The sequence below is a fragment of the Adiantum capillus-veneris genome, chromosome 15 (genome assembly GCF_014529385.1).
Source record: "Adiantum capillus-veneris isolate H3 chromosome 15, ASM1452938v2, whole genome shotgun sequence".
In the NCBI taxonomy this organism is placed as follows: Eukaryota; Viridiplantae; Streptophyta; class Polypodiopsida; order Polypodiales; family Pteridaceae; genus Adiantum; species Adiantum capillus-veneris.
Genome location: NC_140945.1, coordinates 151366445 through 151386092, shown reverse-complemented (window position 1 = coordinate 151386092; position 19648 = coordinate 151366445). Strand labels below are relative to the sequence as shown.

The 19648-nt window shown below is 43.8% G+C and overlaps 1 protein-coding gene across 3 annotated transcripts in view; it reads left to right on the top strand.

The window, feature by feature from the left end:
- Window positions 1–9654: 9654 nt before the first annotated feature.
- The window catches only part of HEME1 (Uroporphyrinogen decarboxylase), a 53283-nt gene continuing 43289 nt past the window's right edge, over window positions 9655–19648 (top strand). For all 3 annotated transcript variants that reach the window (XM_086483237.1, XM_086483236.1, XM_086483235.1), the window contains exons 1-2: window positions 9655–9786; window positions 9869–10251. In XM_086483237.1, coding sequence (XP_086339363.1) covers window positions 9747–9786; window positions 9869–10251 — 423 coding nt within the window. In that variant the 5' untranslated portion in view covers window positions 9655–9746. The remainder of the gene's footprint in view (window positions 9787–9868; window positions 10252–19648) is intronic.

The window sequence follows — 19648 nt, the reverse complement described above, 5'->3', positions numbered from 1 at the left end:
TGGGGAGAACTCTCCTTATATAGATATCCTACCCGGAATGGCTGAGTCAGACAATGTCGATTGGGTACACCTAGCGGCAACTATAGATACATGGGGAGCTAGAGGAACAACCTGGGTAACACCAGATGGGGAAGAGATACCACACATTGCACCAGTAAACATGTTAGGTGTAGCGCATGTAACATCCGATGATAAGAAAGAGGCACACCTACTTGAGAGTGAAACCGATGATTCCTCAAAGGCTTCAGGCCAATACACATCAAAAACGGAATCTCGGGGAGAAATGGATTCAGAACCTGAGGAAACATCGAGTGAGCCAAGTATAGAAACTGAACACTCAAGGTCTAGTACGACCATCTATGGTAATTTATATGAGAGTGAAGAAGATACAAGCGAAGACCTATCAAGCGAGTCGAGTTCAAACATTTACCAAAATCAAAACCTTAACAAGAAACAAAGGTCATATAAGAGACGACGATATCAAGCAAATGTGAGAGCTAGGATAAACAAGGAAAGATCTACTGCAGAATGGCTTAGCTATCTAGGGGCATGTGATGCTCATCGAAAGCTAGTAGACAATTGGGATGAACATCTCCAGAGTGTCATGTGGTGCAGCCCGCGACCCATTGACCTCGCTCAACTGGAGGTTACAGAGCCGAAATTGAGTCGAACTATAAGAAGACGTCAAAACCGAGAGTTAGCACAACAACAAAAGGAGGCAGAACTAAAAGAAAGGTCTCCGTCAGGACAAGAGCCTGCTGACTTACATACGGCTCCTGAACATTTTAAATCTTATACCACGGGGGAGCGAAAGGTTGTGTATGCCAAAGCCCAACGAATACCTACCAATGGAAGCAGTGGAGTCTATGATGGTCCAGCTGTAGTTAAAGAGATAGAATTAGCAGAACCTGGTGAGGAGTTTAAACCAGTCTTTATTGCTCAAGACCTTACCGAAACTGAAGAGGCTGTACTTAAGGAGCTCCTCAAGGAATACAAGGATATCTTTGCTTGGACATATCATGACATGAAGGGCGTTCCACCTTCTGTGGTGCAACATACAATTCCCATGATCAACACTGCTAAACCCGTCCAGCAACGACCCTATCCAATGAATCCTAAGTACGCCAAAATTGTACAAGAGGAGATTGAAAAACTTATCCAATGTGGATTCATATACCCTATTGAGCACTCAGAATGGGTTTCTCCAATAGTCATTGTGCCAAAAAAGAATGGGAAACTAAGAGTGTGCGTGGACCTCAAGAAAGTTAATGCAGCCACTAGGAGAGATCATTATCCCTTGCCATATTCAGAACATGTGCTTGAAAGAGTTGCGGGCAAGGAAGCTTATAGCTTTTTAGATGGGTACTCTGGTTACAATCAAATCACAATTGCATTAGAGGACCAAGCTAAAACTGCTTTTATCACAGAGTTTGGAGTGTTTGCATTTCGTGTTATAGCTTTTGGCTTAACGAATGCCCCTGCTACATTCCAACGATTAATAAACACTGCGTTTAAAGAATTTCTAAGGGAGTTTTGTGAAGCTTTCCTAGACGACCTTTGTGTTTATTCTTCTTGGGAGAAGCATTTGTTATATCTACGAAAAATATTTGAAAGGTGCAGATTTTATCGCATCTCATTGAACCCTTTCAAATGCCAATTTTGGGTTAAGCATGGAGTCATTCTAGGGCATATAGTGTCCAAGAACGAGATATCCACAGATGAGAGTAAGATTAAAGCCATTGCCGATTTTCCACCACCTACGAACAATAAAGGAGTTCAAAGATTTATGGGCCATGTTGGTTATTATCGAAGATTTATTTTAAACTTTGCCGAGATAGTGCGTCCATTGTACAAGATTCTTATCGAGTTTCACTGGACGGAAGAATGTCATCAATCTTATGAGTTATTAAAGAAGGCCCTAACAAGTGCTCCAATCCTGCGAACACCTGATTGGAGTGTACCTTTTCATGTGCATATTGATGCATCAAATTTTGCTATTGGGTGTGTTCTAACTCAACCAGGAGAACATAAATTGGACTACCCTATTAGCTTTGCAAGTCGCCAATTAAATGATGCCGAGATGAACTACACTACTACAGAGCGCGAAGGTCTAGCTATGATTTACGCAGTAAAGAAATTTCGCTATTACCTTCTTGCTACCAAGTTTGTGTTTTATGTTGATCATCAAGCATTGCTATATTTGGTAAACAAGCCGTGTTCCACAGGTCGAATTACACGATGGTTGTTAATTCTTCTTGAGTTCGACTTCACCGTTGTTGTGAGGCCTGGGAGGAAACATGTCATGGCGGATCATTTATCTCGTATCCCTAATGGCGAAGCTCCTACGGGGGTTGATGATGAATTGCCTGATACTCCTTTGTTCATTGTTGAGACAATGACTGAATGGAGTGAAAAGATTGTTAACTTCTTAGTTAATGGTTTTCCACCCAAAGAACTGCGAAAAGATATAGCTTGAAAATTAATCAAGGAATGCGAACCCTATTGCTTACTGGCTGGAACTCTCTATAAGAGAGGAAAAGATGATGTTCTTAGACGCTATGCCCGCGAGGATGAGTATTTATATATTCTACAAGAGGCACACATGGGCGTAGCTGGTGGTCATTTTTCAGGAAAGTTGACTGCCCAAAAGATCTTACAGTCAGGCTATTGGTGGCCCACTCTGTTTAAGGATGCATCACTTTTTGCAAAGGGATGTGATGAATGCCAATGCTTCAACAAGCCACAAAGAAGAGATAGGATGCCTCTACATCCCATCAAGGTAACCCAACCATTTGAAAAGTGGGGCTTAGACTTTGTAGGACCGATTAGTCCTGCTGCACGTAACACGCAATCACGATATATCATTGTCGCTACCGAGTATGTAACCAAATGGGCTGAAGCAAAAGCAACACGAAAGGCGGATGCAAAAACAACAGCTAAGTTCCTCTTTGAGAACATTATCACACGTTTTGGATGCCCCTTTGAACTTGTGAGTGACAATGGAACTCATTTTATAAATGAAGTAATAAAAGAACTCACATCAAACTTCATGATATCTCACCACAAGTCTACACCCTATTATCCCCAAGCAAATGGCCAAGCTGAGAGTACCAACAAAACTCTCATCTCCATTTTGACAAAGACAGTCGAGGCTCATCGCACTGATTGGGACCTAAAGCTTACATCAGCTTTATGGGCTTATCGTACTGCGTATAAAGTTGCTATTAATTGCACACCATTTAAGATGGTGTATGGCCAAGAAGCAGTTATGCCATGGGAGTTTGTCATTCCTAGTCTTCGAGTAGCTTCTCAAGAAGGTTGGGATGGTAACCCCTTAGTGGAGCGATTATATATCCTGGAAAGGCTAGATGAAGAAAGGCAATTAGCTGTGCGAAATGCTCTAGTGGAGAAGGATAGGAGAAAGAAGTGGTTTGATAGCCATTTAAAGGATAAAGACATCAAGGTTGGTGATAAAGTTCTTATGTACGGGGTACGTAATGAAAAGAAGAAATTGAAATACGCTGGTAAGGGACCATATCGAGTGTGTGAAATTACTCCGCAAGGTACCATTCGTGTGGAGACTCTAGATGGAGTTGAAACCATTGGATTCCTTAATGGGAGTAAATTCAAAAGATATTATGATCCTCTAAGCCAGGAAGAGTTGCAAGCCATCCATCAAAAGAAGGCTGCCAAGGAACAAGCAGAGCTTAAAAAAATCCAAGCAAGAGTTGAGGCTGGAGAACGACAACAACGTCTTAGACGCCAACGAGAGGCTAATCTGGGAATCACTCAAGCATTTTTCGAGGACACAGATGACGACTCATTAGAATCTGAGCCACCCCTACGATACCCAATTGAGCTAAATAGCCCATATGGGAAAGTACTATACAATGCCTTATTAGATACGGGAGCTAAACACAATTTGTTATCCTATGGAGTTTGGTGTCAATTAGAAAAACCGACCCTATCCCCGAGTACGATGCAAGTCAAGGGCATTAATAAAAAGAAAACTGCTATTCTTGGAGTCCTTCAGACCCCTGTTGTCTATGACAATGGAAGCATAGTGCAGAGGTTTCTAGTCATGCCCGCAGGAGCTATGGAAGGCAACGTAAACCTGGGACGCACGTGGATGTTGGCAACCAAATGCACTATTGATTGGGATACTGGTAGTGTCACGACGCGACCACCGACTCTTACCCCTATCATTCAAGCAAAGTCACCTACGTTGCAAACTCTAGCAAAGTTGAAGGATAGCCAACATTCACAAGCCAAGGTGGTTAACTCGTCTTTGCCGGCTACCCATGAATCTAGCACTTCAACACTTGTAGTTGTAGCAAGCAGTAATATTGCAAGTACTCAACCTGCACGACCTAAGAGTACATATCAATGGGTCCCCAAGGCCTTACTTCCAACTACCTCAACCCTCCCATCCATTCCAAGAAAAAATTTCCCGGGAAAATCAAGAGCGCGCCCTAGGAGAGTCAAGACCAAATCACGATGGATTCCAAAACAACTATTAGAAGCCCAAGGCTACTATGATGGAAATGAGCAAATTTGGGTACCTAAACGTAAAATGTGTCCTTCCCTATCGACAAAAAACCCCTATGAGTCAAACAGTGTAACGCTAAAGCCAATGGCAGACCGTGGGAAGGGAAAGATCACAGACTGCTACACACCTAGTCCAGAGCTAGTTTGGGCTCCAAGGCAAAACCAATTTATTCCACCTGGCTCAGGAAGGGGGGAGTTCCATAAAGCTTCTAGCTCCTCATGTAATACATCCATAGAGGTAAAAGCTTCTACACAGCCTCCATCTATAGTAGTGGACCTCCATGAAGCTACAAAAGAATCCACACCTCCCAGTGTTCAAGAATCACCTGATGAACCACTTCAAGTTCGATCCTGGGAGAGTACCTTACCACCCTTGCAACTTGACGAGGCACCTAGGGTAATAGAAAACTACTGGCAAAAATCCTCACCTATTACCAACTGGAACAATTGGTTTCAAAGGGTGACGACATCATTTCAAACGGTATGATCTACCCAAGGAAGGGGGGAGTGTTTGTGGACATCCATCATTCACTTGCTTCCCTCTCAACCTTTCTCCCTGACCTCTTAATCTCCAATCTTAGAGAATGTATATATAAAGCCTTATACTCACAAAAACAAGATAAAAAAGTAAAAGAGCAAGAGCCATAACACAAATCATAAAAACAAATTATGCACAAGAACACGACCCTTGTAATATTTGCACTCTAACCATCATCTATTTGCGTGTACAGATATGGCTAGTACGCTAGAGTCATCCACTCCTGCCTTGGGTGAGAGGTACCCTCGTTACTTTCCACAAATATTTCACATGGTCTTTCCAGTGCTTGCATGTGAATGGGATTTGATAGGTACGCTAGTATGTGAGAGGAATTTTGAGGAGTTAGAATGGCTGATACGTCTCTTGACCACGTCTGATCCATACTTAGTAGAGAGCGTTTCTCCCATTGCACAAGCCTACCCTTTTGACCAAGATGACTATAGGCGCCTAGTGACCTTCTTAGTAAACATGGGCACCTATGATGAAGAAGAAAATTTACACGACTACACGGATGGCACATATGGTCTCATGGATGATGACTTTGTTTATCTCGACGACGAAGATAGGGGTTTAGCCTTAGGGTTTTCCCCCAACCTCTACAATATCCTATTCCCTTGACTCTCTAGGGGGAGTGCAAATAATTAGGTTAGGGTTCCTTATGTTTTTTGTTGTGTTCAATAAGTGTTGGTACCTTTTTCCACTAATGTGCCTCCTGGAGGTATTCCTTTTGTTTCCTAGTGTGTACAGGAGCGTGTTGCTATTGGTAGAATTTGGACCTTCATGGAATCTTTATCTCGACTCACTCTTCAAATCAAGCACGACCATCGACACAAACAGGTGTTTCTTGTCCATTAGCATTGCCCCTTATCTTTTTTGCATCTATGATTGTCAGCTTTAATTGTGATTGGTAGCCTAATATTCACCGCATTTGCTTAGTATCAAACATTTAATTCAATGTAATTTTTTGTCATAATCACTTGTCTAGGTTTAAAAATCAAGCAGTCCGACAAACTAGTTTGACCAAGTTAGGTGTTAGAAATCTTCTCTTAATACCATGGGGAATGCCTTCCTAATAATTAATGGTTACTTAGATTCTTAATCCGATTTATGCAGCATTGTGTGAAATGTACTAGGGCTTTCTAGTGGGCTTGACCCTATTGACCTTTAGCTTAAGTATTATAAAGGGAGTTTACTAGTGTGATGAGCCTGGGGAGGTGTATCAGTGTTATATGACCCCCCAAAGTTACAAAATTAAAATGTTGAAAATGAACAAACAAAAAATCAAAGTGCCACATTGTAAAATCTTAAGCTGGAAGAGAAATCTCAGCTTGATTTGGTACTTCACTCACATGTATTGCCTATGGTACTAGAGCCCTAGAGGTTCCCAGTATGGGCGCTTTTACTTGAAAAGCAAAAAACCCAAGGCATACAAAATAAGCACACACATCAAAATTGAATCACTGTGAAAAGACTTTCGGGGGTCAAAGAAAAAGTAATCAGTCAGGCGATGATTTCATGAGAAATTCCTTTTATGGTAGCTTAACTACAAGGTCTTCTAGATATAGCCTCTAGTCAGCCCTCGAACATGAATACTTGGCTCTCGCGATTAAACAACTTAATTGACCACAGAAAATTAAGAAGCTTACCCATGGTATTAATATTCGATCTCTAGTGCCTTTTGACCGTCAAATTAGCGACCCCATACTTGTTTAATTTTTTACCTTTATATTTGTTTATGCATTTGATTACATTGCAATTTAATGTTCATTGCTGACAAATTGTTTGAAATTCTTTTACCAATCAAGTTGTCTACCTAAAACTGCATATGCTTTTTAATCACTTATGAGAATGCAATTACTGTGCCAATGTTGTTTGATTTTGCAGTGACTGAAGAAGGCTAAGGACATTCATCTCAAATGCTCTTCCACCTCGACGAACGAGCTTCAACTCAATAGCTTCCGAGGACGGAATCTACATCAGGAAGGGGGACACGTTAACCCTCACGGCTCACCGACACCCCATCACCTACGACGGACGTGTATTATGTATTTGGTAGAGTCAGGTACCGGGCTTGTCGGACCAATAGGAAAAGGGTAAGAGTGATCTCCGATGAGAGGCGCACTCTAACTGGGACATTCAAGGGATTAGTTGGCTAAGCATGGGCGCCCAAGTGTGAATGGGGTGAGCTCATATAAAAGCCAACTAAACCTAAAATTCACTCATTCTCTCATTTGTGCAATAGAAGAGTACTCTTGCTCCATCTCCATCTCCATCTTCTTCTTCTTCACCTCCTTGTGTGTGTGTGTATGTGAGAGAGAGAGAGGGAGAGTGTGTGTGCGATCGAGCATTACGAAGGCACGACGGTGGCGAAGCGGTTGAGCGCGGCACGACTGCAGCTTCTTCTTCATCGCGGCGAGGAATCCACCACGAAGGCGAGCGTAGAGCGGTGAGTGACACACCCTTTGCTCTCTTGAGCTTGCTAGATTAGTCTTGTTGTGTGCTTGGAGCCATTTGTGGCTCGCACACGGTGTATCGGCAAGTCCCTTGCTTCGACAGTGCGGCAAGGAGCGCACAGACGTTAAGGGTAGCTTTCACGGCTTTACTTATGTGGGTTTGGCTTAGATACCTCATGAGTAAGGCTTTTCTCTTCTAGTACCTATTGTCTCCTCATTGATAGTAGGTGAAGAGTACTTGCATAATAATTGCCACATTTTGAATTTACCATTGATTGCTGTATGCAACAATGCCTAACGTATACCTACTGTATGACCTAATTTCTTACCTTTATTGAAATCTATATGAGCTCCCTGCACAATTTTATAAGGAAATGGAAAAAATGAAGATTTGTAAACCAAGACACACATCTCACACCTAGAGCATATATATTTAGAGATAAATTTGCATGAACCGAGGAAAGAAGGCCTTATGTGATTAGGGATAGGTATCACCAATGAGGACAAGTGCATAGATAAATATCCTTTGAACTTTGGGAAATTTAATTCAAGAGAGTACATAGAAGAAAGAGCGATTGTTCAAAGGTGGTGAGATATGAAATGGGATTTGTGCATGTGTATTGTAACATCCTAAGGTAAGAGTTATTTGGATTGAGCATGGGTTTGAATGTGTTTGCATATCTATTGTGACATCCTATGTGTTATGTATCCTCCTTGACCCTTAATTATATATCCAAGTCTCTATATTTGGCCGCTTTCATTTTCTAAGACTAATTCATGAGATACATATACACTCAGATACTACCATATGTTCTTTGATCACCATGAAGATTTAAGTCAAAATCTTGCTACGATTTGGTGTGTTGGCTTTGAGCAGCCTCTAAGTGAGATCCCCAGTATTATAGGTTCCCACAAACAATACTGAGTGAGATTCTTTATCTAGGTTGAAACACCTCAGCGAGTGTACCACGATCTGGAGAATATTTGGCTTTGGACATTCATCGCACCTAATGTGGTATCAAGAAAGAAGACCTTGATTTTAATATTAATATTGTCTCAACCAAGTGTTTCCAGCTCTCTCTCTCTCTCTCTCTAAAACATTCATTATATCTAATGTTGTATCAAGCTCTATCCAATGTCGAACAATCTCTCTCTCTCTCTCTCTCTCTCTCTCCCCCCCCCCCAAAAAAAAAAAATAAAAATCGATATGTAAATCTTTTATTGTAGATTGTGGTCACAAGGCTGGCAACCCTATTGGCAGTTTTGATATTTTATTAGATGGAATCTTCTCACATTCCATTCTGTGTAGCTTGGCTTGCATTGCGAGCAAGTTTTAAAAGCTGGCATGGCCTTTAAGGCTCGAACACAAATGCTTTCTAGGTTACGACTCTGGCACCATCAACTTAAACCAATGAGGTGGTGTGCGTATGCTGCGCAGTGCACGAGTCTACAAGTTAAAAAAAAGTCGACCATCCTTTTCTCTATGCGCACACAGCTTTCGCATGTTGACGTCTCCTCCTGTCGTCACCTGCACGGCAAGCCACCTCTCACTACTCTGCTACCTGGTGCCCTGTCGACCTCCTGCTTGTCTTCTCCGACAACCGCCATCTGGTAGCGGCTCCTTTTTCTTCTTTGAACGCCAAGGCAAGATCTTCCCCGATTCTCATTAATAAAACAATAAAAGTGATTGGGCCCCCCTAATGGCAACTGTTAAAAAAAAAAACTATTACTTTGGAATATTTTGCTTGGAGGTTAGCGCCCCGCCGCCCCCTCCCCTCGCCTTCCTTCCTCCTAGCGTGCCTTCCCTTGCAAGCATGGCTCCCCACCCCACCAACACATGGCAACGTGTAGCCGCAACCTGTAGCTCGCAACCTACCAACAGATGGCACCCAACGGGGCACAACTCGTACCTGTACATGATTTTCCTCGTACGTTTGCAGACCTAGGACTGCCCTTCCACAGCCCTAGTTGCACTGCTGCCCCATCTCGTGTAGTCTCCTTCGTTTTCGCATTGCTCATGCACTTTTGCACATGCAAATTGGACTTCCATGATCGTGGGAAGGGGAGAGAGGGAGAGAATCTTTGTAGATTCTTTATGAATTCTTTTGTTATGAACGGGTACCCCCTAAAGTAATTCTAAATATTGTAAAAAGTAATCCAAATGTTTTAGCTCACCTACAGCGCTACTTTCTGCAGGAAGAGAAGACATGTTCACCGCTCGCTGCCCGGTCATTTCTGCTACGCAAGGTTTTTTAATGCTTCTTGCTCTCTCCGTTTGCCAAGCCTATGCAGGGAGTTCGTGAATTATGCTGAACTTGTGTTTTGGCAGACCCACTGTTGGTGCAGGCAGCAAAAGGAGTGAGCGTCCACAGGCCGCCAGCATGGATGATGCGGCAGGCTGGCAGGTACATGGCTGCTTACAGAAAGCTGGCTGAGAAGCACCCGAGTTTTCGTGAGAGGTCGGAGATTGTTGACCTCATTGTGGAGATCTCTCTTCAGCCATGGAAGGCTTTTCAACCAGACGGAGTTATTATCTTCTCTGATATTCTTACGCCGCTACCTGCCATTGGTATAGACTTTGAGATTGATGAGAATAAAGGGCCCATAATTGCTCATACCATTCGAGAGGAAGAAGGTCTTTCATCTTTGCAAAAGATCGACTTGAGCAACGTGCAATTTGTAGGAGATTCATTGAGAATCTTACGAAAAGAGGTATGACAACTCTTTCATCTTTTGTAAGGGATAATTTCTCTGTTAGCTGCTTTGAAAACATCAACAGCATTCTTGAAGTGTTATGCGAGGTATTGGAAGAGCACGGGTAAATCGACTAGGATATAATTTTAGTACAAGCTTTATAAAGAGGGGGAGAAATGGAAATGTCAAATGTAGGCAGCATAACTACACTGTTATAACTTGTGGTGGGTCCAATTTCTCCTTACAGAGCATGCCCGTATTTATTTCTTTCAAGCAAGGAAATTTTAGTATTGATTTTTTTCTGAACCATACCTTGGCCATCGAGTTTTGCAAGGTAGAAGTTTCCAGCATAAACTTTTTTTAGTATTGATTTTTTTCTGAACCATACCTTGGCCATCGAGTTTTGCAAGGTAGAAGTTTCCAGCATAAACTTGGACCCTGCCTTTTTACAAGCATGTGGATGTCTTACCTGATGTAGAAGTGTTACAAGGTAAGAGCCTCATGAAACCTACGGCCTGCGGGTTATCTTGTTAATGTGCAATTGCACGGGTGTGAGACAAAGTGAGCTGGAGAAGAGAATATTTGTAGAGTTGTCAAGAGTTTATTGAAATTATAAATCCTTCCATCTGCCCACTTTTTACTCTACAAAGGTTGATGAATGTGCCTTTATGGCACGGTGGCCAAGTTAACCATAGTTATTTGGAACGGAGAACGGGAACAAGACTGGCAAGGTCATCAAAGACGGAAACAATTTGCTCATTTTATTGAAACGGTTTAGAAATTGCTTTTTAAGGTACATTGTGTATAAAACTTCTAGAACTCCAAACATAGGTGAATTGAACGGGTTCGCTGCTCTGCTTCTCCCCCTTGTGCACCTTCCCCCCGCTCGTCTAACTGCAGCCCCTCCCCCCTTCTCGCACTGCCCTCCCGCCTCTCCTTTTCGCCTTGCATGCACCCCACTAGCCCACCGCACTCGCAGCCCCCATAGAAGGAAGCTCCTGCTCCGTCACAGAGGGACTCAGATGTAGGCCCCCCGCCGAGCCCACCATCCGACTTGCTCTGTCACAAGTAGAGCAAGCGAGCCTCGTTGTAGAGGTGGAGCGCCTTCAGGTCACCTCTGTCATCTGCAAGATTATTGGCAGGCGTCCTAGTCGAGGAGAGGTACGCGACCTTCTTTAGGTCCACCTTTTAGTAGAGGTGGAGAAGATCATTGACATCCAGCTTCTTGGGTGAGGATACTATTAGATAGAGTTTGAGACTCCCGATATGGTTGCCAAGGTCATCTCGATGAGCCTGTCGGCCATCCGAACGGTCAAAGCTCATTTTTGACAGCGGCACCATGGGTTCGATCCAGCATTGGATGTTCTTGTCGAGGAGGCAGACTTGCCTATTTCAGTCTGCTTCCTTGGCGTGCGGAGGGAGTACTTACCTCTTCTTTCCAGGATTGGTTTCGAGGTCGGGATAGTCTTGGAGACCCCGTGTACGGTAGCTTCAGTTGCAGCCAAGGCTGTCGGTGTGCCTTCAGTACGCATTCTGGTTCATGACGCTCATACTGGTTCATGACACTCATACTCTCCCGAAGGTGGTCCTTCTACCTAGGGTGAGTGGGGAATGGTTACGCAAAAGGGTGGAGTATTCGGGACTCCCTAACCAACACTTCATTTGCAGGCAGACGGGCCACTTAGCGAAGGCCTGTCCTTGCAGAAATATCGACCCACAGCGCATGTGCAACCTCCCAAGGCCGAGCTTGCCGAGCAGACAGATACCCAAGACACTAGGTTGGTACGTTTTCTGGTCAGCAGCCAGATATGGCACTTACGACGCAAAATGTCAATGGCCAAGGCATGCCGATGATCTCTACTACAGTGCCCATGTTGCAGACAATTCCCTATGACAATTTGGGGGCACTGGAAAAGCCAAAAGCTTACAAAGGTGGTGCAGCTGTAAAGTTTAGTACTTTCAGCGGCTTTGAGGATAAGGCAAGGGCTCTTACTTTCCTCCAGCAGTTTGATACAGCCTATGCAGGAGGGAATTTTACAGAGACCTCTAAGGTCAAGAAAGGTGCCACTTTCTTGAAAGACATGCGCTTACATGGTGGACGACATTGTTGATGCAAGGACAGGCACCGGCCACATGAGTATACTTCAAGCAAATGTTTGCATGTGCGTGGCTATCAAATGAATTTGAAGCCGATGTCATGACAGATTGGCACCAACTCGCCGGCTACTTGCAAGAGCCTACATGAGTATAATCGGAGGTTTTGTAACAGACTTGGACACTCCAAGTCAAGAATCTACTCCAACAGCACAAATAAATACTTCAAACAGTTCAGAGTTCACAATTGATTTGACACTGGCCCGACGGAGTTCCATACCTAGAGATATTGGCCCCAAAGACTGGCGCCCTTTCGGTATTTCTTTTTGTATTAATCTGAGTTCAAAGTACAAGAGTGTGGGCAGGCGCTCACACTCAGACTCTGCGTCCGAATGCTCTGAGTTATGAGGCCCTTGCCAGCTTATTTAAAGGGTACAAAGGATGCCAAAAGCAGAGCCCCCAAAAGCTGCCATAAAAAGCTGCCCCAAAAATAGGCTTTCAATTTTTTTTAAAGCATCTTAAAAATTGAAGCTCTTTCTCTTTCCAAACTTACGTAGAATAAAAAGCACTCTCTCTCATCAATTTGTGTAGAGAATTCCCACGCTAAAACAGCCCATTGCGTAGCAAAAGCAGTCAAAAAATCCGCCGATAAACTGGGCCTACTTTTCCGTATTGTCCGTACACTGCCACGTGGCTGGTCCTCAGGCTGCGCCGCAATTTTCGGGAGTACAGTGCCACGTCAGCACTGTTGCTGCCTGCCAGGTCAGCATTTCAGTCCGCCACAGGGTGTGCACTGGGCAGCCACGTCATCAGTTTGTGACATACCCCCCTCTTGAAAGCATTGTAATCGCCCTCGATTACGCCTGCAAAACAGACAGAAGCCATAAACTACCTTAGCAGACGTTGAGTGTTAGTACTTACGCACTAGGAACACACATCTAGCACATGTACCAATCTACAGTCACATCACACGACATCACATGACATTCAACATTCATTCGGATCTTAGACCATGATTTGTCGGCAATGCATCGCATCTAGATCCAGTCGGCACCTCATAGTTGCCCGATTGACTAACCCCTATTGCAACCATATCTATTCGAGATTATTTAGACCAAAATGCTGCTGTCATTTCGTCTATCAGTTCCTGCACTTAAAACAAGTCAAGAACAAATCAGTTTCATATTCAGGAATTCCATTTCATAAAGTCATCCAGCAGAATACTGTCAGCTCTCAGTATCCCTGAAGCTCAAAGAGACATCAGTGACTCTAGTATTGAAAAATCGAGGCATCTGTTGACAAAGGAGCAGAGTAACTCCCCTCTTGTGCAAACCCACTGCACCAGATCTCCGGCCAAGTTGAATTCTGGGTTCCATTTGGAGTAGACTATGCTAAATCAAAAGCTTCAAGGTAAAGATTCACATTCCGAGAAATATTTGCTATGTCTTCCTCCTCCATTCGCTTTGCATCCATTGCGAAGTAGGTCTTGAATTTAACCAAGAACCGTTAGTTCGCTTTACCTTCTTTCTTTCTTTCTGTGCCAATTTCTGTTCAAGAACGAGTATCTGCTCGTGTTCGTCCAATTCGGGTTGCACATCTAGCTTCCCATCATCGCGCACATTGCCTTCAAAAGGCTTTAAGAGACTCACATGAAAAACATTGTGAATCTTGCAAGTATTCTGGCAGCTTCAGTCCAAAGGAGATATCATTTATCTTTTCGGATAATCTGGAAAGGTCCACACTATGTCATGCTAAGCTTTCAAAGAAGCCGCTCCTTTCCCTTTTTTTTCCTTTCTCGGGAGTGCCTTCCCATAATGTAAGAGCACCCAATCATCCTCCTTCAATTTCAAATCGCGACGATGGTGATCCGCTTCCTTTTTCTGTCTTTCCTAAGATTTCTGCAAAGCCTCGCGGACTTTGGCAAAAGCCGTGTCTAAGTCGCACGTATACTCGTCAGCTTCAAAAATCTTATCTTTCGTGCTAAGGAAGGGTGGAACCTTCGTAGCAAATTCAAGAATCTCAAATGGCACCTTCCCCATCAAAGAGTTAGTCGTGTTTCTGTAGGCATATTCTACGAAAGGTAAAAACCTTTCCCAAGTAGTCTTCTAATCCAACAAAGAAGACTTCAACAAATCCAATACCACTGAATTAGCAATCTCTAATTGCCCGTCAGTTTGCGGGTGGAACGATGACGAGAACTACAACCACGTGCCTATGTTCTCCCAAATAGCCGTCCGAAACAAACTCCTGAACCTGGGGTCCTGTCGGAGACAATCGTCTCAGGCATGCCATGTAATCGAAGACCTGGGCAATAAACAGTTGTGCCCACGCGGTGTTCTCGAGAGATGAAATCCATTGCAATACTTTCCCTGGGGCGGGTGTGTATGGGTAAAAGGCTGTAACATTCCTTGTGCTTTATGCCTGTCAAACTTGACCTTCTGGCATACCAAGCAACTGCGCACAATCTCGTCCACATCCTTCTTGAGTCTCGGCCAAAAGAAGTATCTCTCTACCCCTTTCAAGGTGGTAGCAATGCATCGGTGACCCGTAAAAGGTGGACAGTGGCATTCGGTTAGAATCTTTTTCCTCAACGGCTTAGTAACGCACAACATGGTTTTCTTCATCAAGTAGTCATCCCGAATGGAATAGTCCCTACTATCTCCCCTTTCTGTATTCAACTGAATACATCTGCAAAATCTGTTATGTGGCGTACTGACCGACCATATCCTCGAAGTTCCTATGATGTATAGCGGAAATAGCCAAAACCAACGGCTTTTGGGACAAAGTATTTGCCACCAATTTCTTCTGTCCCTGCACATGGACAATCTGGAAGTAAACCGTGACAAGATGTTTGCCCACCGCATCTGCTTTTTTCGATAGCTGCTTCCGTGACAAGAAGTAGTGTAAACTCCCATCATCTGTGAAAACCGTAAAATCGGCTCCGAGTAGGTAATGTCGCCACTGAACAAGAGCATGGATAGCCGCCAAAAACTCTTTCTCACAAATCTGTGCTGTCAATTCCGGCCTTGAGAACAATCGGCTCTCGTAGGCAATGACATTGGCCTTCTTGCATTAAGACCGCATCCAGACTACAACCATAAGTATCACAATATACTTCAAACGACTTCTGCAAGTCCGGCAAAGTCAAAAACTGGTCCTGTAGTCAAATTCTCTTTCAATGTCTGAAAGGCAGTCACCTCTGTAGGCCCCCATGAGAAAAGGGACTCCTTTCTGTGTCAAGATATGCAAAGGGGAAGCAACCTCTGCAAACTTTTGAATAAATCGCCTCTAGTACGAACACAATCCCAAGAAGCTTTCAACTTCATGGACATTCTTCAAATCGGGCCAATCACGGATAGTCTTTATCTTGGCCGAATCCATCTGCACTCTTGCTACTGACACACTGTGTCCCAAAAAGTGTATCTTTGGTAGGAAAAAATCTATTTTCTTCGCATCAATCACTAACTTGTGATCTCGTAATGCCTGAAAGACTTGAAGCAGATGATCTCTATGTTCTGCCTCATCCTTGGAGAAAACAATGATATTGTCAAAGAAAGTGCCAACATATAGCTTGTACTCTCGAAAAATCCTGTCCATCATCTGGTTAAATGTCGCTGGAGCATTGGTTAAGCCAAAAGGCATGACCAAAAACTTAAATAACCCAAAAGTCTTCTGAAGGCTGTCTTGTAGACGTCTCCCGACGCGATTTGGATTTGATGATATCCAGTCTTCAAATCAATCCTGCTAAAGCACGAGGATCCCTGTAATCTGTCGAGTATATCATCGATCCTAGGAATCGGAAGTCCGTTCTTGATGGTGATTTTGTTGAGAGCTCTATAATTGATGCACATTCTCCAAGATCCATCTTTCTTAAAAACCAACAACACTGGAGAGCAATACGGTGAAGTACTAGGCCTTTTCCAAGAGGTCTTTCACTTGGTTCATAATCTCTTTGTTTTGTGCTCTGCTCACACAGTAAGGTGGCCGATTTGGTGGTGTGCTTCTAGGTATCAGATCAATGGTATGATCTTCAAGACGAGCAGGTGGTAACTCGCCTGACAGGCCCTTTGAAAAGCAATCGGCATAAGTGTGGAGAAAATCTTGGTGTTCTTTTGTTCAGGTCAAAACATATTCAACCTTCATCCATCGTTCAATTCTCTCCAAGAAAAAAGTGAGTAAAGAAACTGAAATTCATCAAGTACAATCTTTGAGCCCTTAATTTGTCAAAGTCGCATTCTCGGCCCGTTCTTGTGGTACCAAGGGATTTTGAATAGAACGTCACAACCTTCCAAGGCAATTACGTAAAACTCCGCGTGCCCTAAGCACCCCTGTCATTGCAAACGAAGTTTGCCAATGCTCGGTGTAATGGCAACATCCCGTCCGGGTGCCACTCGAACTACCTCTGCCTGTGGCCTCAGCCTGTCGGGCGTAATTCCAAATCGAGCCGCCAATTCAAGAAGTTAGCCTTGGCTCCTTCAAAAGAGCTTCTTGATCTTTTCCTTTGCCCGGCAAAGTTTGTACTTTCATTCATTTGATTCGGTTCAGGCCCCATGCAATGTGGTACCAGTTCTGCTTTTTTTTTTTTTTATCTGCCTTTTCTGCCACGTCCCTCAGCTGCTTTAGAACTTTTTGGCCTTTCTTCATCCTGTTCATTCGGCTCCTTTTTAGGGCACTTCGCGAAGATATACCCAGTTTCCCTGCATTCAAAGCACTTCCCCTCCTTTATGTAGAGAGCCCTCTCTTGAGGAGTAAGCTTGGGTCGTGCATCCTTGTCTTTCTGTTCTGGGTTGCTCTTTCTCTTTCTACGTTCATTTTTCGAAGTCTGTTCGGCTCTTTGCGTCATGACCTCATCTGTGGGGTAGGTCAGACTGCCAGAGTGAATGGCAAAACCCCGTTTCGCATGACTCATCAACTCCTGAATGGAAGCTGACTTTTGTTCCAAGCAATGATCTCGGATCTCTATAGGTAGACCCAAGGTAAACCGCTCAATCTGTTCCTTGAACGAGATCTTCTTAAATGAAAAGGCGGGTAGAAAAGAGCTCCAGAATCTCTCGCAATAAGCGTCCACTGTATCTTTCTTGGTCATCCGAAGATGATTCCAAGCAGTTCGTATATCGCATTCATACTCTCGAGTTAGCCAAGAAGAAATAAAAAGCCTCTTGAATTTCAGCCATTTAACTGGCGCAGTCTTGTTTAATAAAAGCGTGGACCACCAAGTTCGAGCATTCCTCTTAAAGTAAGAGGCAGCTCTCCGAATCTTAGAGTGCTCTGAGTAATGCCCTCCCGCGAAAGCGATGTCAAATTGCTGTACAAAAGACAAGGCCTTCGAAGCATCTCTATAACCAGAAAAACGTGTCAAATTTAATTGACTGTCCACCTTCCTTAAACTCTCGCACTTTCTTGCTTTTGTCTTCCAGAAAGTCATATTGTTTGGCTTTATAATTTTTTTTTCTTCTTTGCATAACAGATGTTGTCATCCTAGTCCGAACTATCTGAAGACGAGTCCTCCGTAGAACTGTCAACCACGGGGCGAGATTTAGGTTCTTTTCCTTTCACTTGCCCTTCCCGAAGCTTTGCTTTTTGCTTTTTCTGTCTTCTTCGCTCGAGTCAGATGAGCTAGAAGAACTGTCAGAAGAAGAAGAACTAGGTACTCCTTCAAATCTATTACGCTTCTTCTGCTTTCTTGCCTTTTCAAAAGTAGACTGACGACCCAAATGACCCGGGAAGTCAGCGCCTTTCTTCTGCTTTTTGTCGTGCTTTTTATCTTTGTTCTATGCGTCAAAAAGCTGAGCAATTCGTACATCAACCACCTCTTCTAATTCTTGCTCTGTGTACATCCTGGGAGTAGGAGGTTTCTTGGGTGGTTCTGTGGTCTGCCGCCATTGCGCGTGCACCTCCTCAAAAGAGGTCTTGCTCATATATTTTGCGAATTTTGGATCCTTCGCAAGATTGAGCATCATCTTTGTTGCATCGCTGATCAATCGTTGACGCTCCATCTCTTCGAGCTCCGCCTTAGTAGGCCGAGGCGGGCATACTCCTCGCGTGAATCTTTGTTTGATCCCTTCCCACATCAGCAGATGCAGAGGAAGTTGATTGATCTTTACCTGAAGCCATAGGTGCCGCGGGAAAAAAAAAATTTGGGATCGGATTTCTTGTTGAAAAGAAATCGGCCGTGCTCTGATACCACTGTAATAGACTTGGACACTCCAAGTCAAGAATCTACCGCGACAGCACAAATAAATACTTCAAACAGTTCACAGTTTACAATTGATTCGACACTGGCCCGGCGGAGTTCCGTGCCTAGAGATATTGGCCCCAAAGACTGGCGCCCCTTTGGGTATTTCTTTTTGTATTAATTTGAGTTCAAAGTACAATAGTGCGGGCAAGCGCTCACACCCAGACTCTGCGTCTAGATGCTCTAAGTTATGAGGCCCCTGCCAGCTTATTTAAAGGGTACAAAGGATGCCAAAAGCAGAGCCCCCAAAAGCTGCCATAAAAAGCTGCCCCAAAAAATAGGCTTTCAATTTTTTTTTAAAGCATCTTAACAATTGAAGCTCTTTCTCTTTCCAAACTTACGTAGAATAAAAAGCACTCTCTCTCTCTCATCAATTTGCGTAGAAAATTCCCACGCTAAAGCAGCCCATTGCGTAGCAAAAGCAGTCAAAAAATCCGTCGAAAAAGTGGGCCTGCTTTTCCGTACAGTCCGTACACTGCCACGTGGCTGGTCCTTACGCTGCGCCGCAATTTCCGGGAGTACAGTGCCATGTCAGCACTGCCGCTGTCAGCCAGGTCAGCATTTCAGCCGCCACAAGGGGTGTGTGTGTGCACTGGGCAGCCATATCATTAGTTTGTGACAGGTTTTGTAAAGCGTTGCTATGAGTAACCTCCTACAGGTTTGTGCCACTGACAGAGCAGATTGAGAAGTATTGTTGTGGGCTGCCTAGAGGGCTTCGAGATTACTGCACAAAGAAGAGAGGGGCTACCCTCACTCAACTTATGGAAGTTGCCAACATTGGTCTTGCCTTGTTGAAGGGAGAGGAAAATGGGTTTCCAGGCAACGTGAAAGGGGGGCAGCAAAAGAAAAAAATCAGCAAAGAAGCCCTTTGTGAAAACGGCCTCTGCAGTGTCATAGGGGTCAGAAAAGGTCAACAAGGATAAGGACTCAGCCGGGACTTCTAAAGCGTAGGCATAGAAACAGAAAAATAAGCCTTTTGTGCGTAAGTCGCTCTAGGAAAAGAGGTCTTGATGGCTGAGAATAATTGCTTTATATGCGAGCAACGTGGTCACTTTTGTGCAGATTGTCCACAAAGGAAACGACCAA